Source organism: Phocoena sinus, chromosome 7 (assembly GCF_008692025.1).
Source record: "Phocoena sinus isolate mPhoSin1 chromosome 7, mPhoSin1.pri, whole genome shotgun sequence".
Classification (NCBI taxonomy): domain Eukaryota; kingdom Metazoa; phylum Chordata; class Mammalia; order Artiodactyla; family Phocoenidae; genus Phocoena; species Phocoena sinus.
The window spans coordinates 15,562,662-15,590,428 of NC_045769.1; the positions used below are offsets into that span (position 1 = coordinate 15,562,662).

At 43.9% G+C, this 27,767-nt stretch overlaps 2 protein-coding genes across 5 annotated transcripts in view; one reads left to right on the forward strand and one right to left on the reverse strand.

Annotated features, from left to right (window-relative positions):
- Positions 1 to 6,649, forward strand: part of FARSB (phenylalanyl-tRNA synthetase subunit beta) — a 68,544-nt gene extending 61,895 nt beyond the window's left edge. For all 4 annotated transcript variants that reach the window (XM_032637196.1, XM_032637195.1, XM_032637198.1 and 1 more), the window contains one exon: positions 3,973 to 6,649. In XM_032637196.1, coding sequence (XP_032493087.1) covers positions 3,973 to 4,124 — 152 coding nt within the window. In that variant the 3' untranslated portion in view covers positions 4,125 to 6,649. The remainder of the gene's footprint in view (positions 1 to 3,972) is intronic.
- Positions 6,650 to 12,810: 6,161 nt separating this feature from the next.
- Positions 12,811 to 27,767, reverse strand: part of SGPP2 (sphingosine-1-phosphate phosphatase 2) — a 123,012-nt gene continuing 108,055 nt past the window's right edge. The window contains exon 5 of the mRNA XM_032637202.1: positions 12,811 to 16,317. Coding sequence (XP_032493093.1) covers positions 15,766 to 16,317 — 552 coding nt within the window. The 3' untranslated portion in view covers positions 12,811 to 15,765. The remainder of the gene's footprint in view (positions 16,318 to 27,767) is intronic.

The following is a 27,767-nucleotide window of genomic DNA, read 5'->3' on the forward strand; positions in this document are numbered from 1 at the left end:
AGCCAGAAAATGTGCTGAAGACTGGGTGCTGTGCTGATTACTGGCCCAAGAATTGCCCCCAAGGTCCTCAAAGTGGTCCTGCCGTTTGAGCACAGAGAGACAATTATAGACCTTGAGGAGATGCTACAAAAGCTTTAATTAAGGGACTTACTTACACCCCACTAAGTTCTGGAAATTAAATTCTTGTTTGTGCTTAACTGATGTTTCTTTTGTCTGGGTTTCCACATGTACTTCAACAGAGGACACTATTTTTCCCAAGTCTGTTTTCCGTTCGAAGCCATTTTGCTGTGATGGATACCAGCAAAGCTGAAGGTTTAAACGGTATAAGGAACTAGGTAGAAAAGTGGGCCGAGAGGCTTTTTGCTGGAGAGTGTTTTGGGCACAGGTTGAAAATTGTAGTATTTATGTACCTTGGTACAACAGTAAACCAGAACTCTGTTTGGGCCTAAATGGGTGATTAAAAGAAAAAGAAGGTACTTTGTAGAATTTGAATTTCAGAATTCCCATTCACAAGGCAACATGATTTCCCTTGAATTGGCAGCTTTCTGACTCTGGACACAGCAGGCTGCTCTTCTCCAGAAATACTTTTGTTTGCTAATGAGATCAAAGTAGCCTCTGGCTACCAGCCAGGTCTGATTTTTCCTAAGCCTAGACCCATATTTAGGTTCCATTCAGATGTGACTTCTTTTACTTCTGGAAAGACTCTGATTTAAGTTGCCTTGGTCCTAACTAGAGCATTGTGATCACATCGATCCGCTGAGCTCCCCTCCTGCTGATGGAGGAGATGCTCTCATCTTTGAACTCGGGCCTAATTGCTGCCTTAGTGGGGTGTGTTCCCTTTTTTTTGTTAGTGAAGCAATTCTCTTTTTCATCTGCCCTTCTTTGAAGCCATTCACTTCTGTCTGCAAAGATTGGTTTGAACCATAAAGATTTTTTAAAAGCACTGAGAAATGCTTATGCTCTAGTAACTTAAAATTGTCTCAGTATTTCTAGTTCACATACATCAGTCAAGTGGTACAGTTTCTCTCTGTACCCCTTACAAACTTGAAGGCACTTCTGTGTGCCTCTCAGTTTGTCTGAAGAAGAGACCTTTAGCCTTGCTGTAACTCAACAGAGGCATCAATCAGCAAATCTTAAGACCTTGTAGAAATGAAAAATGGCAAGAAAGTTAAAATTGTCATCACAGGTTAAAATGTGCAGTTTTCGGCAAAGTGGAGTTTATACAGAAATCGCATCATTGGGCTTAATTTTCACATGTGGATAGGAAGGGGAGCATTAGCATTGGATGAGAGGGCAGAGGACCCCTTTGGTGCCTGCTTCACTGCGAAGCAGCTCCTCTGTGGGGAGGGCCTCTGACCCGGGACAGTTTAGGATGCTGAGGTGACTGGGACGGGTCCGTGCTGGGCTGAGAGCTTTTGATATGTGCCATTTAGAATGTTCCCACACCTGGATATGTTTTAAATAATGCATAATATGAATTTCAGTTCTTTTTGCTTTTCTTTGGAAAGGGGGAAAATTCTATTTAATGATATGAATATTCTTTTGTTTGACCAAGTATTTAGCTGGTTAGTGAGCTTCAGCAGTTTGGTGCAAACTTCTGGAGAGAGAGAGGTCCAGCTGGCTTATCATGCTTGCCAGCTGAAGAAGAACGTGACTGAATTTTGCTTAAAAAGCTCTGATTCAGAAAGTTGCTTTATGACGTAAAAATTCTAAGTTCTTATCTCTTAGGCTTTATTTTGCTAACACTGTCAGAGCTAGCACATCTGGCTTAGATTCTAAAATAGTTTGGTTTTATGCTTCAGTTAAAATGAATCCAGTCACACTGGAATTTGAAGATAGATTAAAAGGAAGGATTTGGGTACAGTGAGGATTAAACATAGCAAGGTTATCAGGGAAGTTCTCGAAAACTTCCTCTCTGAATGGCCTTTAAAAATAATCTGGAAAAAGAAAAAAATAATCTGGTATCTTTTTCAGATAGTGTAGTTTATTCAGATGTAATTCTGTATAAGGGGTGCCAGGGGTGATAGAATAAATGACTTTGGGGCAGGCCTTTCAGCTCTGATTCTTGGTTATACCACTTACCACCAGCACTTTTACAGACTTGTCATGTGAATATTTATTTGGTGGGAGAGGGGGGGGTGGTCTTTTTTGGGGGGGGGCCCACACTGTATGGCATGCAGGATCTTAGTTCCCCGACCAGGCATTGAACCCATGCCCCCTGCATTGGGAGCATGGAGTCTTAACCACTGGACCGCCAGGGAGTACAACTTATGTGTTTTATTTTTGGCCTGGTTTTATCTTTTAAGTTAGGTTTTTTATTTTGACAGAATTAAAACATGCCATCTTTGTCAGATTTAGCAACATTTGTCTCTCTCTTAGGCTGTACATTATCGATGCAGTATGGTTTCTGTATTATTTTATTTGATCCCTCTTTCCAAGTGTGGATTAATGCACGTAGCCAAACAATTATGAACTTCAAATGCAGTTCATTGAAATTTTTGCTTTAATAGTGAAGCAGAATTATTTAGTTTGGGGGCATGTGAGAAACAAGGCCACCTTATAATTCAACCAGGTTGCTTTGGGGTTACTTAAGAATGACAGTTAAAAATATTTTTCAGGAAAACATCCTTCTGCATAGTCGTCCTGTGTCTCTGTGGTGTGACTGGTGCTGACTTAATGGTAGCACCCACACACACACCCCACCAGTTCTGTGTTTCTCCCTTATGCTGACCTTGGAACCATTAGTAGAGACTCAGAAGTTTACTCTTTCATAAATAATGCACTCACTCTGAAATGGCGGGCTGGAGGCTTGTGGCTCAGCATTTTATAGTTCATGCCAGTAGATATTTTGGTTGAATCAGTCAGGAGCTGTGGACCTAATCCCTTTACAAGTTGGTGATGAGAGAAATGAGTCAGCATTGGTTTTAACCTCAGTAGAGTATGGAGCGTTGATGCATCCCTGTGGCACTGGTAACTTAGTGACTATGCAGTGGGCCTGTACGTTTGTCTGCTCGCTTGTTTTTAGCTGTTTAAACCTCAAGAACTGTTACTGGGTTAGTAAGCCGTATCCATGCCTTGGCACCCAGATGGCAAGGGAACCTTCTGCCTGTCTTGAGTAAATCAGAGGCCAACCCAGCCAGCCTTGCTCTGGGGCTAGCCTCTGCTGCGGGTTTACAGTAGATGTGCCAGAACTGCTTAGGAAGTTCTCTTTCCCACAGGAATGTGGGTCACATTTCTGGTACAAGGCCTACGCCTGCCGATGACAGGGCAGCTCGCGTTTCTCTATGGAATGAGGTAGAAAAGAGTGATGTTTTGAATAGTACATGAATTCAGTGTAGGCTTTTAATCCAGCAAGTATTACTATGGAAAAACCTGTTTCAAAACAGGTTCTCCCAGGCAAAGTCGTTGGTTTTACATTTCATTTTTCCCTTTGTCCTCTGTAGAGCAGTCCCACGTCTGCATACTTCCCAAGTCTTCTCCCGCCTCTGCTCCTTCAGCCTCCTTTTCTTCATCCTTCCCGGACTGCTGTGATAAAAAAAACACAGGGCCTGATTTTCATATTTGCCCCTAACCTTTTCTTTCCTTATAAAATGCTGCTTCTTTTTAACATCTTTATTGGAGTATAATTGCTTTACAGTGGTGTGTTAGTTTCTTGCTTTATAACAAAGTGAATCAGCTATACATATACATATGTTCCCATAGCTCTTCCCTCTTGCGTCTCCCTCCCTCCCACCCCTCTAGGTGGTCACAAGCACCGAGCTGATCTCCCTGTGCTATGCGGCTGCTTCCCACTAGCTGTCTCAAATGCTTCTTTTTTAAGACCAGAAAGTGTGAGGGAGCACTCTTATTTCATGGCCAGTGGTTTAAAGAAGAATAGTTACTTTTCAAAGTAGACTAGTGAGCTTTCAATGTTAAATGTCTATTGACGTTTTTTCCAGGAGAAACGTTGATTTTTCTCTCCCTGTTTTTCAGGCCCTGCATTCTTCCCCGGGCGATGTGCTGAGATCTTTGCCCGGGGTCAGAGCATCGGGAAGCTGGGGGTCCTTCATCCTGATGTTATCACCAAATTCGAGCTGACCATGCCCTGCTCCTGCGTGGAAATCAACATTGAGCCGTTTTTGTGAAGATGGGTCTCTGTTGTGTGGTTCTCGCCCCGAGGGTCCCTCTCTCCTCCTAGGTGCCCTTCAGTTGTCCCCACAGTAAGTCAGTCCACTTGTGCTTGTGCATTAATGTTGAATAAAGTAGAAAGCAGTGTCTGGCTCCGTGGGTGGTACTGCCATCCCCGCATCAGGCCAGCTTGTACATGAGAGCCCAGGAGCTGTTCTGAGAAACAGAGAAGCTCGCCACACATCAGAGCCTCTCACCATCACGTCTGCAGGACAGAATCCTGTTCTTTTCCCTGATGAAATGAGATAGCTGATTAGAGCACACGTACGAGATTAACTACGAATTTTTAGTTCTTATTTTCTGTGTTTGATGCATGCTTATCGCTGGGAAACAATAACGGCATTTTTAGAAAACTTTTAAGAATTAGTGATGGTGTAATAGTTACAGCCTTTGAAGTCATCTTAAAGTGAAAGAAAAATGCACATATATTCAAAATATTTGAGGGTGCATCGGTATTGGCTACTTGCTAGAAGAGTTAAAAGGGACACACTGGTACCAGTGCACCATGAACGTTAGGAAACAATGAAGAACTTATTTTTGTCCTAGGCCATACATTTTATTGTTGTCAGTGTTATAAAATCATGGCTTTAAATGATTAATAGAGCTGCTAGTTTCTGTCTTATTTTATACGGAGGTATTAGGTCTCTCCTTCTCTGAAGCTAAGCTTCTGCCAGTCTGCCTTGTCTTAACCTCCTAATTTACTTTAATACTTTGATCTAGAATCCTCCAGTAGGTACCATGTATTGAAAAAAGCTGGGTGTAATGTTTGAGAAAAGTTCTCAGTTACTGTTGAGACGATATGAAACACAATGAACTGTAAAACAATTTCAAAGTAAGTCCCTGTAGAAATAGCTAATAAGGATAGACAAGAATTTTGTTTATGGAGCTTTTGCTGCACCTAATACTATATTACTACCTTGAATCAGGGCAGCAATGTCCAGCTTAGCAAGATTTGTGAACATACAGCCATCTCCTCCTTCCTAATGCCATTGTGAGCTGATCCTTAACATTTCAGTAATGAAGTGAGATACGCCCATTAAAAATAATGCTCGTCAAAAGGTTTGTGTCCAGCATTCATAAAGATTCCTTATCACTTAAGACAACCCAGTTTTTAAAAAACGGACAAAAGATGTGAACAGACATTTCCCAAAAGAAGATAAATGAAATAAGCACATGAAAAGATGCTCAACATCATTAGTCATCAGGGATATGCAAAGAAAAAAAATAAATACGAATTAAGATGGCTAAAATTAAAAAGACCGACTATGCCAAGTGTTGGCGAGACTGGAACTTTCATGTGTGGCTGGTGGGAATGTAAAGGGATAACGGCCACTTTGGAAAATAGTTTTGCAATATGTTAAGTCATGAAACATACATCTGCCATCTAGCCATTCTGCTCCTAGGTTTACTCTACTCATATGGCCATACAAAGATTTTTACGCAAATGTTCACAGCAGTGTTATTCAAACAGATGAATGGATAAACAAATTATAGTATATCTATACTATGGAATGCTTCTTAGCCAAAAAAAAAAAAAGACGACTGATACTCAGAACAACATGAATGAATCTCAAAAACACTACACTAAGTCAAAGAAGCCAGACACAAGGCTACAAGTGATTCCATTTATATGAAGTTCTAGAAAAGTCAAAGGCAGATTGATTGATTGGCTAGAGCCTGTGGAAGGGAAATTGACTGCAGGGAGTTAAGAGGAAACTCTTTGGGGTGATGGAAGTATCTATACCTTAATTAAGGAGGTAGTTAAAATGTAGGTTATACCTCAGTAAAGCTGGGAGAGAAAAATTAATGCAACATGTTGTATTTTAATACGAACACCAGCAGATGCACACAAAGGGTAAAAGAGCATGAATTTTAGAATCGGCATGTCTGCGCATGATGGCTTACTGGTCCACTACCATTAGTGAGACATCCTCCCCCAGTTTCAAGTTCGCTATGATTGAAATCAGGGTCTGTGAGTCATGTGATAGCCATTGTTGAAGTGGGTGGAGCCATTAGTTCTGTTAGCAGCCAGCCACCTGCATAATTTTTGGATGGTCAGAAACAACTTGTAATGAAAAACCCAGTGATACCTAACTGTATATCCCAGCATGAAGGGGGTAAGATCAACTCCATCCGTCATGTGGAGGTTTCTGCCCTCTGAAGCAGGAGACAGCAGGAAGAATAACAATATCGGGTACATGAGAAGAAGAAACGAATCTTCGGCTTATGAGTGGAGGCTCCACAGCCAGATCGTCTTACACTCGCCCCGGTGAGGCATTTGAACTGGAGCCAGAGCAGTCTGTGGGCACTGCCTGCCAGAAAGCTTTTACTGGAGAAGACACACCTACGTAGTAAAAACTGGGAGCCCTCGTGTTAAAAGAGGAATTAGATATAATTGAGTCCTGTTCTAGCTTACAGATTAACTTCTACAGCCTGACATTCTTGCATTACTCTTCAGTTTATAAAGTATTTTCACATGCGATTTTGTCTCAACATTTTAATTTCTTGGTTTAACAATTGTAGGAGGGAGTTAGAATAGGGATTCTCCCTGACTTATAGGATGAGAACAATTGACAGAGATTAATAATGTGCCCAGATGTCACATGGCTAAAAAGTGGGTTTGTGACACCTAGTAAGAGTGACATAGAGCCCATGGATCACTCAATGTTTGGCATCATTTACCTACTTACCCAAATGTTGAGGTTTTCTTTTTTTTACCAGTTTTGTTTTTTATATATAAAATACTAAAAAACAAAAAATTAAAACTTCACTACTTTAAAAAACTGTAAAAAGTAAGACCATCCCAACCTAATTTACCCTTCCTCCCGCAATCCTCTAAAGTAACTAACCATTGTTAACAGTTCACGTTGTTTCTGACATTTTCCTTAGACAGTCAGACCCACACACATGCTCAGTTTTGGGGTCATGCTTTACTTACTGGTTTCTGTTTTCTATAGTGTATATCATGACATTTCACTTAATATGTCCCATTTTTCCAGGCCAGTACCTTTAGACCTACCTACCTTTTAAATGATACAAAGTCCTATTGCATGGATGTCCATAATTTGTTCAGCTCTTCCTCTGCTGGTGAACCTTCTGTTGTTGCCAACTCTGCAATTACAAAGAGTGCTCCAGTGGACTTCCATATGCCTCCCCCTAAAATAGCACTGGCTTAGGGACCATGAAAAACCATCCCTAAAGATGCAAGACTATAACTATCCACATTTGGTATTGTCTTAGATATTTGAATACCACACTGGAATATCTTAGATATTTCTTAGATGTGACTTCTGTTCTTGAGCTGTATATAATCTCAGTACGTTCGATTTCTCAATGCAGGGCATTGATGAAATTCTGCTATTACCTTTTACATAGGAGTAGCCTAACTAGGAACCAGCTCGCCTAGCCACTGCTTCTGCCCTCAGTAGTGATGGGCTCATCACACACAATCTTTTGTCTGGGTGTTAGCCTCTGTGCTTGGTGTTTCCTGTAAATGTCACTGACCCCAGTGCTTGGTACTGACTTGGCTCTTTTGTCTGTTTCATCCAAAAGCACTGACTTGGCTCTTTTGTCTGTTTCATCCAAAAGCAAACAGGTGGCCTTAAAGCAATACAACTGCCTTCAGCAAAATATTTCCTCTAAATAAGAAAAGCATTTGACATCTGATCTTCTGAGTTGTGACTTACTATATAAGGAGCTTGAATAATTTTATGTATGTAATTTTTTTAAAAAGTAGAGGATTGGGCTTCCCTGGTGGTGCAGTGGTTAAGAATCCGCCTGTAGGGCTTCCCTGGTGGCGCAGTGGTTGAGAGTCTGCCTGCCGATGCAGGGCACGCAGGTTCGTGCCCCGGTCCGGGAAGATCCCACATGCCGCGGAGCGGCTGGGCCCGTGATCCACGGCCCCCTGAGCCTGCGCGTCCGGAGCCTGTGCTCCGCAGCGGGAGAGGCCGCAGCAGCGAGAGGCCCGTGTACAGCAAAAAAAAAAAAAAAAGAATCCGCCTGCTAATGCAGCAGACACGGGTTCGAGCCCTGGTCTGGGAAGATCCCACATGCAACAGAGCAACTAAGCCCGTGCACCACAACTACTGAAGCCCACGCACCTAGAGTCCGTGCTCCGCAACAAGAGAAGCTACCACGATGAGAAGCCCACGCGCCACAACGAAGAGCAGCCCCCGCTCGCTGCAACTAGAGAAAGCCCGCGTACAGCAACAAAGACCCCATGCAGCCAAAAAGAAATAGATAAAACAAGCAAAAAACTTTAAAAAAAAAAAAAAGTAGAGGATGGCATACATAATCAGATTCAAGGCAGGGCTCACCTCTGGGACAATCTGTGAGCAGCTCCCTAAGGCCCCTGACCACAGTCCATGTGGGGCAATCGGCCTCCTTGGACAAAGGCAGAGGAGCCACGTGGCAAGTACTTGACGACAGTCCGGGTGATTTTCATTTCCACTACCGCCTGCTTTGTTTTCAGGTTTCCTGCCCACCTTCAACTTTCTAGTAAACAGAAAGGATGACTGTAAACATGTAGACCGTGGGTTGAACAAACACCTCCAGCAGAGGGTTTAATTGAATTATGTATGGCTAAAGCCCTGTTTCTTCTCCCTCATGTGACCCATGCAGTGCAGTAAAAATATACTTGAGGCCCACACTCAAGTTCTTCACTCCTCATCCATAGGTTTGGGCTTGATTGTGTCTGTTTAAGGAAATCAGGAACATGACATGTTCTGCATTAGAACACATTTTGAAAAAGCCCTCCCCCACCCCTCCCAGGTGTTAGGAGGCACTTGTCAGACATGCAAAGCAAATCTGCCCTTTCTTTAAGACAGAAAAGTGAGGATGTTGAGGAAATGTGCCTGCTTGGTTCCAAACCTGGTAGAAAAAGAAATTTCCTACATTCCACCCACCCCTAAAATGCATACCTACTTAGGGCCAGCAAGAAACCAGTTGTAACAGAGGCAAACCCGTGTAGACATCCACACTGGTGCTGAAAGGCTACTCAGAGACGGACGGGATTCACTGGAGATCTCTTAGCTGTGATTTTCGGGCACAACGTTTAAACCCAGAGCACTGGCAGTGAGCCTGCGGCAGATGAAGCAAAATAAGGCAGACGGAAAGGTGCCCCAATAGCAAACCATGCTGTAGGGAGGAGAGAGATCGTGTAGGTGAGACAACCTGTGGGAAACACAGAGCACCACTGTCACGGGGAAGCCCTGGACAGGGTTTGTTCTGGAGCATAATGAAAACAAGCATGGATCGGCTGGACCTGACTGACCTCCTCTCCAGTCTTCAAGTTAGTTCAGCATCTTGCATCCTAGTTGATCCATACATGTAGTCTTTACTTCCTTCTTCCCAAGGAACATTTTCCTCCTTTGCTTACCCATCTAACAAATCCAAATGAAATACGTTAAGGCAATGGTTTATCAACACATTAGACACCAGGCAACGAAGGCCAGTGATTCCCCGAGAGATAGAAAAGAAACAATAGAAAAGAGATAGAAAAGAGAAAAGCCCTGTGATTCTCCAGCTTACGGCCTGGAGAGAGTCCAGGCTCTGGTGCAGCGGTGGGGACCCAGGTGGAGGTCGGAGGTCTCCAGGAGTTGAGGAGACGGAGCTGGGAGTCCACAGAGGCCGAAGCGGCTAGAGTTGGCAGGGAAGTGGAAAGAGCCGAGGAGAGAGAGGCAGAGGCCCCGTCCTTGAGTCGTAAGTTGAGCACTGCCAGTGCGTGCATGTGAGGGAACTGCTCGGTAAGAGGAGACCGCCTGGAACATCCACAGACGTGAGGGAACCGTCCTGGGAGCCCACACGAGGTGGGCCGGAGCTAGCAAACAGCAGAAACCATGGGGAGAGTACCCAGAAGGGCTTTGCCTCCGTTGTGGGGAGACCAACTCGAGACTAAGCGTTACTCTGGTTCAACCAATAAAGCTTAAAAGTAAGGTCCAGAAGAATCAAACTACTTCCAAGGAATGAACTGCATCCTAGAACAAAGAATATGTATAGTGATAAAAAAAAATACCCAGCACCCAACACTGTAAACTTCACAGTATCTGGCATCCAATAAAAAAAAGTATCAGGCAAAGAAAGTGGCAAATACAACCAATAGGAAGGGGAAAAATGAATAAAAAACAGACTGAAAAATTACGTAGCTGATCAAATTAATAGACAAGGATATTATAACTCTATCCCACATCTTTAAGAAGCCAGAGCGAAGATTGAACAAGTCGAGACGTGGAAGGTGGATATTTTGAATTTCTATCAATGAAAAAACTATGATGTTGGAGATAAAGTAGAAAGGGACACCCTGATGAAAATACTATTACCTATTTAATAGCAGAACTGATTGACTCACTTCATGAAGAATTTACGTTAAGCTGTGGTTTTATTCCCCCACAGCAAAACTAGTTTTCCAGCCAAATATTTTTATCAGTACCTAATTAAGATGGCTAAAATGGTCTGTGTTTAGGGTGCCCGGCACAGTTTCCCCTGTCACAGGGTCATCCACCTGGTTCCCACATGACACTGCAGACCGGAAGCCCAGGAGATCCTGGCTCCTATTTAGGCTCACGCATGCAGGTAGATGGCATGATGGCAGTACCAACTGTCACCCTGCCCCACCCGCAGTGCTCTAAGGCTGGCTTTGTGTGTATTGAAGAGGCATTGACATTCTTTGAACCTCTCCATTGAGAAAGAATCTGGCTTGTGCTCCAACCAAGGGGACCCTGATGTCATAGCGAGAGAGTGCCAGCTACAGGTGCCAGCAGGTGTGTTGAGTGTGTGCAGGGAAGAAGCGTCCCAGCCGGAACTCCAGCTACATCCCTGCTTGTCTTGCTGGCTTTTGCTTGCTATACAGACAGGCATGGAAGAGGAAGAAGGATTTTGGCTTCGTATAGATTTCCCTTGTCTCATGAGGCTACAGTTTTAAGAATTTAACATTCAGCTCTCATTCTTCTTAGTATGCATCCTGTAAGTAGTCAAGTCTGCACTACAGGTGTGCCCCACTTGAAGAAAAAAATGCGTGCATGGTGTGTCCCAAATAATCCATTAAGGAGCCTTATGTTTACAGAAATGAAGAACTGCCATATGACTTTTAAACAGCAAATCCCTCACTGCACTTAAAATTCACATTTAAACAATCAAAACACAGGCAGCTTTTAGGAAAACATCTATCCCATAAAACGAGATACGTCTATACTCACATCCCACTTGTTTCTGGTTAACCTCTCTTACTAGAGAAACAGGGCTTGGTTCTTGATCATCAAAGAGCAACGCGGAGTATTTACAGGCCCTGGAAAGAGCCAGGATCATGGTAAAATGTTTTTAAGATGAAGTTTCATGGGACTGCTTCAGGGAGCTGAGCAAAGAAAGAGAAGAGGGAAGAGGCACGGGCGCCAAGGGCGCAGACTGAGTCCCTCGCTGCCGTCCCGTCTGCTGAGAGACGAACAAGAGGACGTGGGAATGACAGGTTCAGAGACTGCAGAAAGGGAAGGCACCCACGGGTAAATATACGAATGAAGAACAATGAAAGGAGACTAATCGCCTGTAGATGTCAACTCCTCTGGATGGTCCCACGTGGAGGCAAGGAAACGGACTAAAGAGCTGCTTCTGCTTCCTTCCTGTTCTTGTGATTCGGTTCTGTAACACCAAAGCCCCTTGCTCACCGTTTATCCCACCCCTGCCACCACTGTTAGTCCCACACACACTCACCAGCACGGGTGTGGCCTGTCTTCTCTTTGTTAGAGCTGGAGGTTTTTGGAGAAGTGTCTCTGGCAAGCTGTGCCCTCACCATGGAGTACCATCTCATACCTACTGTGCATCACATCCCTGTGCAAACCCATCTGTTCTTTAAGCCTGGCTCACACACTACTTTTCCCACGAGCCTCCCTTGAGTCACAGACCTCAAAGCTGGAATTCCTCTCTCCCTCTTCTCAATTCACACTACAAACTTATCTTTTCCCTACAGCCTTAACACTTTGGGTCTCGGATTGTAATTTTCTGAGCCTGAGTCTCCTCTCTCTGGAGAGAACTCCACAGGGCAGATGAGGTCTCATCCGGCCTCAAGCATGCAGCTAATATATTAGGTATTAATGAAATACACAGCATTCAAGGTACAAATAGGTCCTAGCCTCAGCCTTGCAAAGAAGAGCGTCATCAGCTTTTGGCACCATTTCAAGTAGCAAGGGACGCTTAAAGGCAGAGCATATCGTTGCAATGATGTGAATGTGAAATGCGGTCATGTCCATTTTGTTCAGCAGACAACTCATCTGTAAAACACTCATCTGTTTTACTTACCTTTACCAGCCTCACCTTTAACATTTACCTTTCAATACATAGAGACATTTATCTCTACGTATGGTTAAAAGGATGCTCTTTAGTATCAAGGAGTTGAAGGAGGGTAATTAAGCATGCAATCTTACCACTTACTTCCTGTTCATCACACCTGTGGCTGCTATCTATGACGCTCACCAACATTTGCACGTGACTGAATCGTGACAGCGATAGAGAATTGTACAGCCTCCTGTTTATTTTTGTCGCCTCTTCTCAACTCAGGTCGCATGAACCCTGAGGATCTGGGGGAAAAAGATCTAGGAAAAAAAAAATTCCAAGGTGGTAGAACACTGGGCTTTTAAAGTATTTAAAAAATCTTAATCAAAGAAAAATGATTTTATTTTAAAAAGAATAAATTTACATACGGTACATAAGCAAGACAGCTGAAAGTTTCCAAAATAGAAACCCGGAGCCTATGGCCCCGAGACACCACATGCTTTGGTTACACTCGGGAAGCATGAGTCGCCTATTTGGGCAAGAAAATCCTGTGCTACATTGTGATCTGCAGGCACGTGGAGGGGCGATTTCAGCTGTTTAGGGTTTTTAGTTCATGGTCTCGTCTGCGTTTTCTTTTGCATATTCTGTTATGGTGCAAGTCCGAGCAAAGCTGGCCTGAGATGATGGCTGTTTAAAATGACAGTCACAGGGTGATGTCCTGGTCCAGAAAGGTGGTGGGCTGCGGGCGGGATGAGGACCGCCAGGAACAGGGCGTGTGTTCTTCCTGGAGGGGCCAACGACCCCGAGGGCTCTGCTGTCACCATTTCCAAGTTCAGGAGTGGCCAGACCGCAGGTCCTAAGCTTAGATTGGATACATCACGGTGAGCTGGATTCTGAAACTCTTCATCTCCAGGACTCCCGTTCAAGAGAGAGGCTCTGGACCAAGCCTGACGCAAGCCAGCAGGGGGCAGTCTTTCCCCAGAGAGAAAATCCAAAGGTCAGAGACAGAAGGCATTGTCTTTGAAGGGGCGTGCGTGTGTGTGTGTGTGTGTGTGTGTGTGTGTGTGTGCGCGCGCGCGTGTGCGTGCGTGCGTGAAGGAGAGACTGAGAGGGTGTGAGGGTCTAACAGAGTGAAGCGCTGTGTGAAGTGAATGAAGAGGGCTGGCCGAGCTGCAGTTTGAATCAGTTTCTAAGCCACAGCTGTAGTGCTCAAAAACTAAGCTTGGCCTCACCAACATGAACATTTTATTCTTCAGATGCTATGTCAAGAGACTCTGAAAAGCGACCAACCATGACAAATCCATGGGTCTTTCTTTAACGAGCTGTGGCTAACATATTCATCCTCAATCCAAATTGTGTAAATACAGCCTTAAATATATAATACAGCTGATCGCAATCCTATTGTTGGGACTTAAAACGAAAGGACATCAGTAAAATTTACACACACACAAATGAATCACCCACACCCACTGCTGTGACAGTAATTATGGCCCTTCTCAAAAGATACAAGTGGAAAAGGCTGATCTTTTTGCTAGCTGGCTTCAGAGAAATCAACTAAAATCATTTCGCGTAAATATTAGCTAGCACTGTGACCTCGGGTTTGGCAGCCTGTGGGGATGGAGGTACAGGGAAGTGCCCCATGCACTGCATTGTGGGGCGGCCTAGGGCAGGGGTGCCCGTGAGCTGGGGCATCTCCCCATCACGGTGCCACAAATACTGGTCAGAGCATGATCTAAAAACAGGCAAATGGCAGGTCATTTTGACCCCTGCCTTCTAACTGTGAAAAATGTCAGAAGAATTTGAAGGAAAAACAGGATGTCTTACAACTATTCTTTTCAATAAACTGGAGCATTAAGTCAAATACTAAGGATCATCACAACCAAAAGGCCAGGGTGCGTATTCACAATCAGGAGAGACGGGTGTTCAGCTTTCACACTGGATGCAGAGGTAAGGGCCTGACTCTCCGGGCAGGCTAATTTTCCCCCGAAGTGTGTGCATGGTGAGGATGCAAGAGGGTTATAAATCGTTGGCTTCAGCAGCTCAGGCACTACACGCAAAAGACACGTTGTTAATTACATGTTGATACTTTTAAGAACATTGTTGATACCTGTTCCTCCTCATTCTTAAGAACTGAAGAGGAGCCCCTGCAGGGGGTTGTCTGCACAATGACCACCTTCCTAAGTCTAAGGCCTCTCCCGAGATTTAAAGGGTGTTGTATTTTGTTGGCTTGTTTTCCTAAGAGAGGCTGATGTGGTTCTTGCATTAATTCCCCTTAAAATTGCCAAGAGGTAAGAAAGAGGTGGGAAGATGGAAAGGGAGCCACTGGTTCTATTCAGATGAGCAAATAGATTTAGGAAACTAAGTGGAGGAACAGTGTCAGGGAGGGAGGCCTATTCCCTCTGTCAGGGCCCAGGAAGGATTATGTTCATCTGTTCTTCTATTGATCCACTTTCACGGACAGACAACACTGTCTTCCCAGTTTGTAAGGAAGCAAAAAAGCTGAAGCAGAGGGCTTGTCCCAAGTCACTCTGATGCAGGACAGAGCAGGACACTCAGAGGAACCCAGATGAGGTGAGAAGGGAGCAGCCAGTTGGGTTCATGGGTCAGAAGAGGATAGAAATGGTGCCTGGAATCTTGCAAAGTGTATAAATGAGGAGGAGAGGATCCCTGTCCAGTATGCACCTGACAGAGACCAGGATGCATAAGGAAAGCAGGCTGATGCCTGTGACCTCGCCAGCTTTGCCCCCGCCTTTCATGCTTCCCAGCGAGGTTCACATTGCTCTTTCCCCCCAAGCAGGCACTGTCTAATGTGATCTTCATGACCAGAAAGTCGCCCTGTCCAAGGAACGCAGTTTCACGTGGCACCACCCTTTCTCTTGGACCAACATTCCAGTTTTGGAAATGAGACTCAGTGCCGGGCAAGGTCACAGCTGAAAAGGAACGCCCGACGTCCAGCCTCCTGGATCATGCCCGTCTCTTTAGGCTCTCCAGAACCCAGGGGGGGCTTGTGGCCATTCCTAAGCCAGGCCACAACTCCTGCCAGCCCAGGACTGGTTCAAAGTCCAAGTAATGGACAGGGTGGGGCGCCTTAAAGAACTCAGCTGTGGGTTTGCCTGGCTTCATCTGCAACATGACGCTTAAAGGCTAGTGGTCACCGTGAGACCATTTTCCCTTCCGTAAAGCAGCAACATTTATCTCAGGTATCAGCAAAACAAACATGTGACTTAGGGAATTTTTTTTTTTTTTTAAAGAAAAATGTGTTGTCAAAACTTCCCCACTCAACAGCTTTTTGGTGTCTTGCTCTCATGTCCAGTGAGCTAATTTCCGACCACTTGAGGCTCACAGTAATCCCAGAAACCTGTGTAGCATTGGCACGAAGGTGGTAGCACAGATGCCAACTGACGTGTAGGTGACAAACTTGTAAGGCACTTCGATCTCCAGCCTCTGCCTGGCCTCCTTGTTTCTGGTGACCACCTTGAACCAGGAGTACAACACTTGGAGCGAGAGATTTTGTACAAGTTGACGAACCAGGAGAATCAGCACAATTCCCACAGTAAATTTGGTCAGACCCAAAACCAACAGGTCGCTGGTGAGCGGTGGGATGTTCTGAATAACAGGGAGGGATTCCGTGGGCTTGGACACGAGCTGGAAAAAATGGTTGATCCAGAATCCTATGGTCACCCCAGCCCCGGCAGCCATGATGGTGGTGGTGTCCGCTCTGGTCGGGCTGTAGTAATCAGACACGGGGTAATTGTAACACAGGAAGAATGGCACCACCAGGACACACACAGGGAAGAGGGGGCTGGCCGAGTCCAGGCGATCGATAAGGGTCCAGGCGGGGTAGGTGAGGACGATGAGGATGGCGGTGATCAGGATGCCACCCAGCACATCCTGCGGGAGAGAAACGGATGATGTGCGTCAGATGAGTGCTCCCCTGTATACAGGTATAATTTTGATTCAAATATAATTGATTTGACATTTAAAATACAATTTTTGTATTGTTTTATAATACTTTCTTTTTGCGGTACGCGGGCCTCTCACTGCTGCGGCCTCTCCCGTTGCAGAGCACGGGCTCCGGACGCGCAGGCTCAGCGGCCATGGCTCACGGGCCCAGCCGCTCCGCGGCACGTGGAACCTTCCCGGACCGGGGCACGAACCCGCGTCCCCTGCATCGGCAGGCGGACTCTCAACCACTGCGCCACCAGGGAAGCCCTAATACATATTTTTTAAAAGTGCAGTTGTAGACATTTGAAAATAGGAAAAATACAAACCACAATCACGCTATTCATGCTATGTCTTTTCTTCCAGTTTTTCTGTCTTTTGGAATAAATTATTTTCTTAATGCATAGCTATAATCACACTGTTCCTTCAATCTTTTTTTTAAATTCTGTACTTCAAAAACCTTTTGTTTTGGCTGCGCCACACAGCTTGCAGGATCTTAGTTCCCCGACGAGGGACCAAACCCAGGCGATGGCAGTGAAAGCGCTGAGTCCTAACCACTGGACCGCCAGGAATTCTCTTTATTATTTTTGATTTCATAGTATATCACAAGGGCTGTCATGATCTTCACAGAGGTGGCGTCATCCTTTCTTGGCAGGCAGGGGTCGGGGCTGCAGCTGGCTGGAGGAGGAAGCTGGCTGCTTCGGGAGCCACTTCCTAGCAAGCACACCGTCATTACTTATGGAGCGCGTTTGTCTGGGGTGGTTTGAGAAGACGCTGTAGGTGTGGTGGTGCCGAAGCTCCGCCATGCCCGTCTGGGTACTACCACTCTGTCTTCAGAGACAGAATTTCAAACAGTGTATAGATTTCACTGGGTGCGTGCACCATGCTTGATTTAATCAATCCTTCTTTACATTTTAGATTCTGGTTTTCTTTCTTGCTTCCTCTGACCCTCCCACCTTCCCTATTTCTTCCTCTTTCTCTCCCTCCCTGCTTGCTTCTTTCCTTAAACTCCTGTTTAAAATATTTTTAAGTCCTTAATGTATCCACTTTCTTCTTCCTTTAGTGTTCTCACAGCAAAATTCATTAGGTGAATTTTTTTTTTTCCACACACACACTGTATTTTATTTTTACAAGAGATAAATCAACTGACACCAAGGATTGTAAATGCATGACCACAACAAAAGCAACAGTGATTGCAATTACCAAACACGGAACACACTCATACTAGGTCATGATATTGACATTCAGTCCAGGAATCCTCCACTGTAACGGCTCCTTTACTTTGCAGTGAAAATTGATTTGTATATTTTTGCCTCTGAGTCCCTGTGGGATTTTTTTTTTTTATTCAAACAGAAAGTCACAAAAACTATAATCATCCTCATCGGTTCACTCGGTCCCATGTAATTAATTTTTTTTATCTTGATCTTTTATGAATTCATCAGTTTTCCATTAGAGTTCTGAAAATGCTGATTCATTCAGTTCAGCAGTATAGTCAGTTACCAGAAACCTGTACTTGTCAGAGTCTTTTCCATGAATTCCTTGAAGATGAAACCCTTTTATAGGAACACATTTGTAAAAGCATCAGAGTACACCCAGAACTGTCTGTAAATGACAAAAGACTTAAAAATGACCACGGTTAAAGATTTGATGAAAGTTCATAATAATGCAATTGACAAGGAAATTTAGTTATTTCTGAGATATACATTTTAAAGTGATAACTAGAATTATGACTTATAACATTGTACCAGAACATATAAGATTTTTAGAAATTTCATGTAATGTCTGAAACATTTATATTAACATATTTCCATACAAATAAGGTGAATTCTTAATGTAACCAAGAGATGAATACATCTAAGTCAGAGAATGAGGAGCTTGCTGTGGTTTTGTTACAAAGTTTCACATGGATTATTTTGAAAGTTTACCATTGGAAAATTGAAACACTTTCCTCAACGTATTGGAAAATCTGGGAAACACCAAAAAGTAAAACACATGCATTGTGGAAAAACTGGAAAGCACTGAAAAGTATAAGAAAAAAAAAAAACCAGATCCTTATTTCCACCACCTACAGTTAACGCTGTCTATATTTTGGCATGTTGCCTTCCACTTTTTTTTTTTTCATATAAACATAAAATAGAACTCTAAGGGCTTAGGTTTGTTTTTTTCTAATAGCTTCATTCATTATTTCTCTTGTTTAGTTTCTAATAAAATGGCATCTGTCTGATTTGAGTGAACAATGGGTGAGAATCAGACCTTAGAAATAAACACTGAGGCTACAGCAAATTTCACAGATCAGAGGGCATCCATTCTTCCTTCCAGTGCCCATGTGTGAGTGCCTGCTATATGCCAGACACAGTGCTGGAGGATCCAGTGTGAGCCAAACGATCACAACCACATCTAGGCAGAGCTTACAGCTTAGTGGAGAGACAGAGGATTACTGTTGCTGAAGAGGGAAAGGGATAAGCCTGTGGATCTTGATGGTCCCTTGGGGCTGGAGAGTAAAGAGTAAACACAGGTAGGAGACACTTCCCACAGGGCCCTAGAGTCCAGTGGGCTTCCTAAAGCCTGCATCCAGGGAGCAACGTGAAGCCACTGATGTCGCTCTCCTTGGGTACCAACATGACAAGAGTTTCTGACTGCAGTGAGAACAGATAGGAGAGGGGCAAGCGTGGGGGAAAGCCTTGTGTCGCTGCACGTCCTTCACGTGGCACCTGGGCTTTACCTGTTCTTACTTCCGCCATCATCCTTCTCTTCAAATATCCCTCAGGCTTCACAGTCTCCATGATCTTTCTCCCCATGACCTTCTCCTGTGCTATGATTATTGCACGGATGTTACTTTATTTTGGGGGGAAAAAAGGAACAATCCTTCATTTATGTTTCCTGGTTACAGAAACTTGAGCCAAACTCTTGAATTGAATTTTCTACACCTGTCATCTCCACTTCTGCACCTTGAAACACAAGTGCCGTCAACCTAGACTTAGATGATACACCATTCTGAAAGGCCACTTACTAGACATTTGCTGGTTGTTTCTTCAGCATCTGTCTTTGACCCAATAGCCTCATACCTCCCCTTGGGGATCCATGAAGTTCTGGAAAATTATGGAGTTGGAGCACATGACCTAGGTAGGCCAATCAGTGCACTGTATCTCCTGGTCACCGTGATTGGTGCAGGGGTGGTCATGTGACCTACACCAGTCCAATCAGACAAAATTGTGGGGGTTTTGCTTGGAACTCTTGGAAAGAGATGTTCTTTCTCTTTCTGAACACTGGGCCCTGTGGACTGACACCCTTCACTTAGCAGACCTTTAATATTCAGCTTTTATTAATATTACCCTGCACCATCTTGGCTCTTCTCTGACCTCTAAGAAGTCTCTTTCTTGGTTTCCTCCTTTAGATCCTAAACAGGCATTTTCACAGATTCTGTCTTCAGGCTCTGCGTGTTTTTCTCTGTTGAATAGTTTGTGTAGTTTCTATGTTGTGTTAGTTTCTGCTGTACAACACTGGAGACATAGATTTGAGTGTCACGCTGGTAGAGGATGGAGAGATGAGGCCATGGACCTACACAAACTGTTCAACAGAGAAAAACATGCAGAGCCTGAAGACACAGTCTGTGGAAATGCCCATGTTTAGATGCTCCAATAAAAATTTTAATTTCAAAAAACTGGTCAAATAAGCTCTTGTATAGTCATTGAGTGGGATACTATGCAACAATAAAAAAGCGAAGTACAAAAGAAAAAAAACCAACTATGTCTCCAGGTGTCTCTCTCAAACTTTAGTCCTGCCTCTTTAGACCGAAAGCTAGACATTTTCATTCAGATGTCCTGTCAGCCCCCCCAAACCAACTTGTCTAAAAGTCACCAAAATGAAAAATGAGTAAAGGAAATGAGCACTTTATAGGAAAAGAAATATGAATGCGTCTTAAACATATAAAATATACCTAAATTTACTAATAAGAAGTGGAAATTAAGCTATGCTGAAGAGAAATTAAAATTTACATTCACACAAAAATCAGTACACAAATGTTTACAGTTCTATTAATAATCACCCAGAACTGGAAAAAAGAAACCCAACGTCATTCAAGGGGTAAATAAACTGTGCTACTTTCATACAATGGAATACTTCTCGGCAATAAAAAACAACAAACTACTGATGGAGGCAACAGCTTTGATGAAATCTCCAGGAAATTATGCTGAATGGAAAAAGCCAGTCTCCAAGGGTTACATGCTGTGTGGTTCTATTTATATGACATTCTCTAAAAGACAGAACTACAGGGATGGGGAACAGATCAGTGGTTGCCAGGGTCTAGGGGCAGAGGGAGGGTGTGACTACAAAGGGAGAACATGAGGGACTTTTTTGGGGTGATGGAGACATTCTGTTGTTGCGGTGGTGGTTACTCAGATCTATCCCAGCGTTAAAATCCAGAGAACTATACACCCAAGGCAAAATCAATTTCACTGTTTGTTCATTTAAAAAAATAAAATAAAAAATGACATTTTAAACAAAAATAAAAAAGCTGGCGGCCTCTCTTGCTTTCTCTAAATAACAGTGTTGTGCGTGCTGTGTGTGAACCACTGCTCTGGAAACCCAGAGGTTCCAACGTGACCCCGCCCTCCCTCCCCTGCCCCACAAACCACTGAGAATGTACCCCTCACCTATCAGCATTAACAAAATCCAAAAGTTCGACAGTGTTCTGTTGATGAAACAGTAGTTGGGGGCAAAGGGACTCTTGTCTCTCAATCATATGAATAAAAAATGGCGCAACCCTTCTGGGGAGGAACCTGGCAATATTTTTAAAAATTACACATTCATATAACCTCTGACCAACAATCTCACTCTAGGTCTTGACCATGGAGATACACCTGCCTGTGTCTGTAAGGGAGTATTTACAAGCTGTCCATTGTAGTATTGTTTGTAATAGCAGGACCCTGGAAAAATGCCAAGCTCTACCTAGAAGGGCCAGTTAAATCTAAGCATGGTCTATTCATACAATGGAATACTCTGCATCTGTAAAAAGGATGAGGAAGCTCTGACGTGCAAGTTTAAAACGCATGGTACTGAACAGTATGTACAGTATGCTACCATTTTCCATTTTTACATCAGTGGTAGAATACATGGATACATTTTTACATGATACACAAACAGGTTCACTTGAATGGCAGGGGATGGAGCTAGCAAGGAGGCTTTTCACAGGATACCCTTGTGTACCTTTTGAATCTTTTTTTTTGGCCACGCCACGCGGCTTGCAGGACCTTAGTCCCCTGACCAGGGATCAAACCCGGGCCCCCTACAGTGGAAGTGTGGAGTCCTAACCACTGGACCACCAGGGGATTCCCCTTTTTGAATTTTATATCATACAAATGTACTGCCTACTCTAAAAAATTAAGTGAAAATAATTCGGTCTCTCCTCTTCCAAACAGGATCTGCCTTTCAATTCCCCACATGAAGTGGGGATCTGAGGTGAGTCTAGTGGTGTCCTCCACAGGGGACTGGGCATACATGGTGATGGGGGCATGCGACTGTCCTGCCAAAGCATCACCTACTGAGGACTGAGGACATCTTTCTGTGAGTTTTAAAGGAAAACACAGTTTGAGGGGAGGAGCAGGGCCAGGCACAATGAACTCGATACCCCACACAAGCCTCTACTTTCTCACTGGGGAGACGAGGTTCTGCCACTCCGAGTGTCTCCTGGCAGCCCCACTGAACTCGAGTCTGAGCCCTGAGGAAGTCAGAGAGGATGCAAGAGTCATGTTGCCTCCATCCGCAAAACACAGAGCTAAAGAATGCTGCCTGGGGCTTCCCTGGTGGCGCAGTGGTTGAGAGTCCGCCTGCCGATGCAGGGGACACGCGTTCGTGCCCCCGTCCGGGAAGATCCCACATGCCGCGGAGCGGTGGGCCCGTGAGCCATGGCCGCTGAGCCTGTGCTCCACAACGGGAGAGGCCACAACAGTGAGAGGCCGCGTACCGCAAAAAAAAAAAAAGAATGCTGCCTGGAGACCCTTCCGGCAGAGGGCTCTCCAAAGGGAGGAACCCATTCTGCCTCATACCTCCGGGCCACAGTGCCCCATGTGGGCACTTTATTACACCATGACAAAGGTAGAGCATCTGTATCATCCACTGTGGCCCTTGAATTAGAGTCATGGGCACAGATCTGCTTTGCCTGGTGAAGCAGCCGAAGAGTCACTGGTGACACGCAGAGCAGCAGGGAAGGATGCCGATGGGGCAGGGACAGCAGAACTCAGAGAAACAACGGCATATCCTAGACTGGCTGCTGGGACAACACCAGAAGGCTGCTGGGCCTGGAGAGCAGTGGGCAAGACCAAGTTGCTCGAGGTCACAGCGACAGGCCAACCGTGGTGCTAAGGACTCGGACTGGTTCCTGAGCATATGTGAGCCTCCTTTTGCAAAGTCAAGACATTTTTCATGTGGGCATTTCTGTTAGGGTTGAACTGTGTTTAACGCCCCCATTTCTGTAGGGGTTAAACACAGTTTTGCAGAGGACTAGAGGTTCAGAGTGATCCTGTAGGGCTCAGAGAAATTCATTACTTATACATATTTCTATTGATGGACACCCCCCCACCCCCAGGCTCCCTGGCTGCAGAAGCTCAGAGTCCTAACGACTTCCTCTCACCACCTCTGACCCGCAGTCACAGACCCGCCCTCCTTCATTCACAAGCTCCTGCCTGTCACCTCTGAATGCCCACTCCCCCACCCAGACCTTCATTTCCCTGCCTGCCGGCCGGTCTCCTGTCCACAGCATGCACTGACCGCCTTCCTAGCTGCTGTGTCAATAACCAATGTTCGCCAGTTTTAGTGTGCATTGGAATCACTTAGGACAATTATTAAGAGGTAGATTTCAGAGGACTGCCCTCTGATTCTGATCTGCCGTGCGGCCCAGGAGCCTGCATTTTAACACCTCAACATAAAGCTGTTGTAGTGAGTCTAAACAGAAACGACTCTGAGAAATACCAACCTCTCGACGGACTGAGTCCTGCTTCAGATGGGTTTGATTAACCTACCATTCCAGGGTTTTCTCTCACTCCTTTCCCATTTGAACATTCCACGCCAGTCAGATAGGTCTACTTGCTTCTCCCAAACATGCCTTGCACAATTTTATCAGAGTTTTACATTCCTTTTATGTACGGCACATTTTAACCATCTCTAGCTATCAAGATCTTATCAGCTCATCTAAGGCTCAGCTCAAAAGCTACTTCCTTTCCAGAATATCTTCCTGTACCTCCACAGCTGGAAATAACCTGTACCTGAACTGAATGTAAAGGTACTTGCTTAACAGCACTCAAAAAGCCCCTCTTTTTTTTCTTTTAATTTTATTTATTTTTTTTATACAGCAGGTTCTTATTAGTTATCCATTTTATACATATTAGTGTATATATGTCAATCCCAGTCCCCCAATTAATCATACACACACACCCTCCCGCTGCTTGCCCCCCTTGTTGTCCATACGTTTGTTCTCTACATCTGTGTCTCTATTTCTGCCCTGCAAACCGGTTCACCTGTACCATTTTTCTAGGTTCCACATATATGCGTTAATATACGATATTTTTCTCTTTGACTTACTTCACTCTGTATGACAGTCTCTAGATCCATCCAAAAAGCCCCCCTCTTAAGTTGCCTTTGCTGTAGTGACGTGTTCACATGCTTTTCTCCTGAGTTAATCATGACAGTCTGATCAGCAAAGAGGAAGTTCTCTTGCAACTGGACATTATTCCTCAAAGCTCCTAGCACAGTGCCTAACAGGTAGCAGATATTCAGTTACACAGATTACAGGAATTTAATGCCTTTCTCTTTCCTGAATATCCATAATATTTAAAACACACTGTTACCATACATCAAAGAAAATGTGCCTTCCTTCCCTCTGTCTTCCTTTGTAACTGCAGTTACCAAATTCCCGGGCATCTGGTTGGAATATTAATCGTAAACTCATCCTGTTCCTCTTCAGTGCATCAGGAGATGAGACAGTTTTGGTCCACAGCCCTAGCATTTGAGGCGAAAGTAATTTGGGCCAACAAGGCTGCTGCTGTACAGATTTTTCCTTCTAGCCACACAGTTGGATTTTTAGCCATAAAAGGTGGCATTGTAATAAAGACAATTTAGGTATTTCTGTAATAAAAATACTTGAACCATTTCTAATGAACTTTCTAATTTGGGGCTCTATGTTTCTAATAATAAACTTATTCTAAACAGCTCCTAAAAAATAAGGATGAGGGCTTCCCTGGTGGCGCAGTGGTTAAGAATCCGCCTGCCAATGCAGGGGACACGGGTTTGGGTCCTGGTTCTGGAAGACCCCTCATGCCACAGAGCAACGAAGCCCGTGCGCCACAACTACTGAGCTTGCGCTCTAGAACCCACGAGCCACAACCACTGAAGCCCGCGTGCCTAGAGCCCACGCTCCGCAACGAGAAGCCACCGCAATGAGAAGCCCGCGCTCCGCAACGAAGAGCAGCCCCCACTCACGCGCAGCAATTTAGACCCAACGCAGCCAAAAATACAATAAATAATAAAAAATAAGGACCAGAGTGCTTGAAAATTCAAGGACAACTTCTTTACACTAATTTTTTCAAGCTACTAAATTCACAGAAATGAAAAACTCACAAAATCTTCATCTCAGGATCGGATCTGCTGTTTTCATTTTAGCAAGTTCTAAATGAGGAGGTGATTTCTTTGGAACTGCACAGACATGTGTTTGGCACAGTGCGTGGGGCCCGAGGGAAGAGTTCACAGTTCTCTGGAATGGCCAAGGTGAGCTGTGGAGCAGAGGACAGTGTACAGAGCACAGTACTGACGTGTGGAGCCACTAGCCAGCCCTGGGATAATTCTGTCCAGAAAAGGTGGATTTGTGGTGGGGGCGGGGGGGTGGAGAGAGAAGAGTGTGTGTGGTTTATAAGGAGGTAGGAACGCTATGGAAGATGGATAAAAGATAATGATGCAAAAAGCATGATAAAGAAAAGAAGTTAGGGCAAATATGGCAGAATAAGTGTGCTTTACTTTGCAAAAAACACATTTAAAACTCCTTTCCAAGAAGAACATAATTAGACTACAACACACACACAAAATATTCAGCACTTAGACCCAGTTATTCCACTCCTAGGAATTTATTCTAAGAAAATAATCAGAGAGGGACTTGCTGGTGGCACACTGGTTAAGAATCCGCCTGCCAATGCAGGGGACACAGGTTCGAGCCCTGGCCCGGGAAGATCCCACATGCCGCAGAGCAACTAAGCCCATGCACCACAACTACTGAGCCTGCACTCTAGAGCCCGCAAGCCACAACTTCTGAGCCAATGTGCCGCAACTACTGAAGTCTGCGCGCTCTAGGGCCCGTGCTCTGCAATAAGAGAAGCCACCGCGATGAGAAGCCCACGCACTGCAATGAAATGCAGCCCTGGCTCACCACAACTAGAGAAAGCCCACGTGCGGCAACGAAGACCCAACACAGCACCCCCCCAAGAAAAAGAAAGAAAGAAAAAAGAAGCTACTCACAAAGGTTTTTGGATAGGGATGATTCTTGTTGAGTTATTTCAACCTATACTGATGAAGTCCAAAAAGTAACTAACACATGCTCCACCACAGAACAATCAGAAAACACAAATAATCAAAAAGAGCATAAAGAATGGAGCATACATCGTAATAAGGAAGAATCTGGAAAGACATAAATCAGGCATGGTATAATGCTGTTTTCACCAAAAATGAGTTAAAAATACATACTGCTTTCTTACTTAATAACACAGCAGGATCATTTTCCATTTGAAAAGAAACATTTCTGCAACCTCTTTTTTTTGTGGTTTCGAAGTATCCATAAGTGAGATAATATCAAGCAGAATACAAACTCTACATAAAGGATGATCCTAATTCTATATAAATACACACTTGCATGCATGGAGAAGGAAATAGACTAAAATATTAATAGTAGTTTTTCTGTTTGGGTATCACAGATGATGATTATCTTCCCCATGCTTTGCAAATATTTTCTAAATTTTCTAGTCAACACCTTTATTATAATAAAATATAATCAAGGCAAAAAATCAGGATGTTAAAATCAGAATGTTTCAAAATAGACAAGCATGGAAGTAATTAATTGATGCTTATAAATTTTCACATCATGCAAAAAAAAAAACACAATGAAACGCCCCCCAGAATCTACATGATAATCAAGATACTATTCTTCCGTGATGTAAGTAACATTTAAAATAAAAGCATATAAGATGCGTTGCCAGTGCTACCGTACAAATCACACTGAAACATAATAAACCCTTAATTCAAGTTACCATCAAGGTTTAAATGAAGCCTTTTAAATTGTTTGGGGAAAAAAAATCATTACATGAACATAACCTTTTCTAAAGTTAAAATGCAGAAAGATCTAAATGGCTTTCATTTTTGTACCTATTCTCGTTTTCAGTTATAAAAGTTAGTATATAGATAAAAGCTCGAGCTTCATTATAACCTCTTTACCGAAAATAATAATGAAGACAGGCAATCTGAAGTGTTTAGGAAAGAATCCTAATGGAGTCATCCCAAACATCAGAACAAATTTTAGTGAATGCTATATAAACACACAAAATAGTGTTTTTTATTCTGAGCCCAACAGAAACACTCCTCCTTTGGGGAAACATCTCTAGATATTTCAACAGCAGGCCCTAACCCTGAGAACTCCCAGCTGTTGTGAACTCTGACCCTATATCACATTCCCATATGCGGTTTACAGGGAGAAATTTACATTCTTATCTCCAAACATCTTCACTGAAGAATGCTATCGAACAGACCAAAACAACACAGGGTCAGCTCACCAGAAAGGAGGGGAGAACAAACCCATTCATTCAATTGTTCAGAAAGAATGCATTCAGATCTTGGAACTATTTATGCCGAGGACTCGATGATTCTGGCATCTTCCCCTCTGCTGGGTCCCCTGCTGAGAATGTGAAGGGCCCTCTCTGCCCTTGGCTGCCTTCAGAGAGCAAGCTGAAGCCGGGAGCAGAGTAAAAGCCAAGACCCACTTCTTTGTGGATGCAGTGAATGCTCTGAATGCAAGCAGACCCTGACATTAAAACAGACTTAAAAAAAAAACCCCAAACCCTCAAACCCTCCCTACAATTATTTTAGAAAATAACTTTTAGTTATAGGTCAACGTTTCCTAGTTAATACGCTCAGAATACGGATTCTTTTCCATGCTAGCTCACAATTCATTCAATTTCTGAGAAGAATGCAGATGAGATTCAATAGAAGCCAAATGGTAAGAGGGAGGCAACGTTGTTCATGAATATGAATATAAATGATTACAGAGAAAAACCTACATCTTATGTAATTAGCATATGTATAGGGGAGAAAGAGTCAATGCCTAAGTTCAAAAATACTAATTTCCTATTGAAACACACCAACGCCCACAG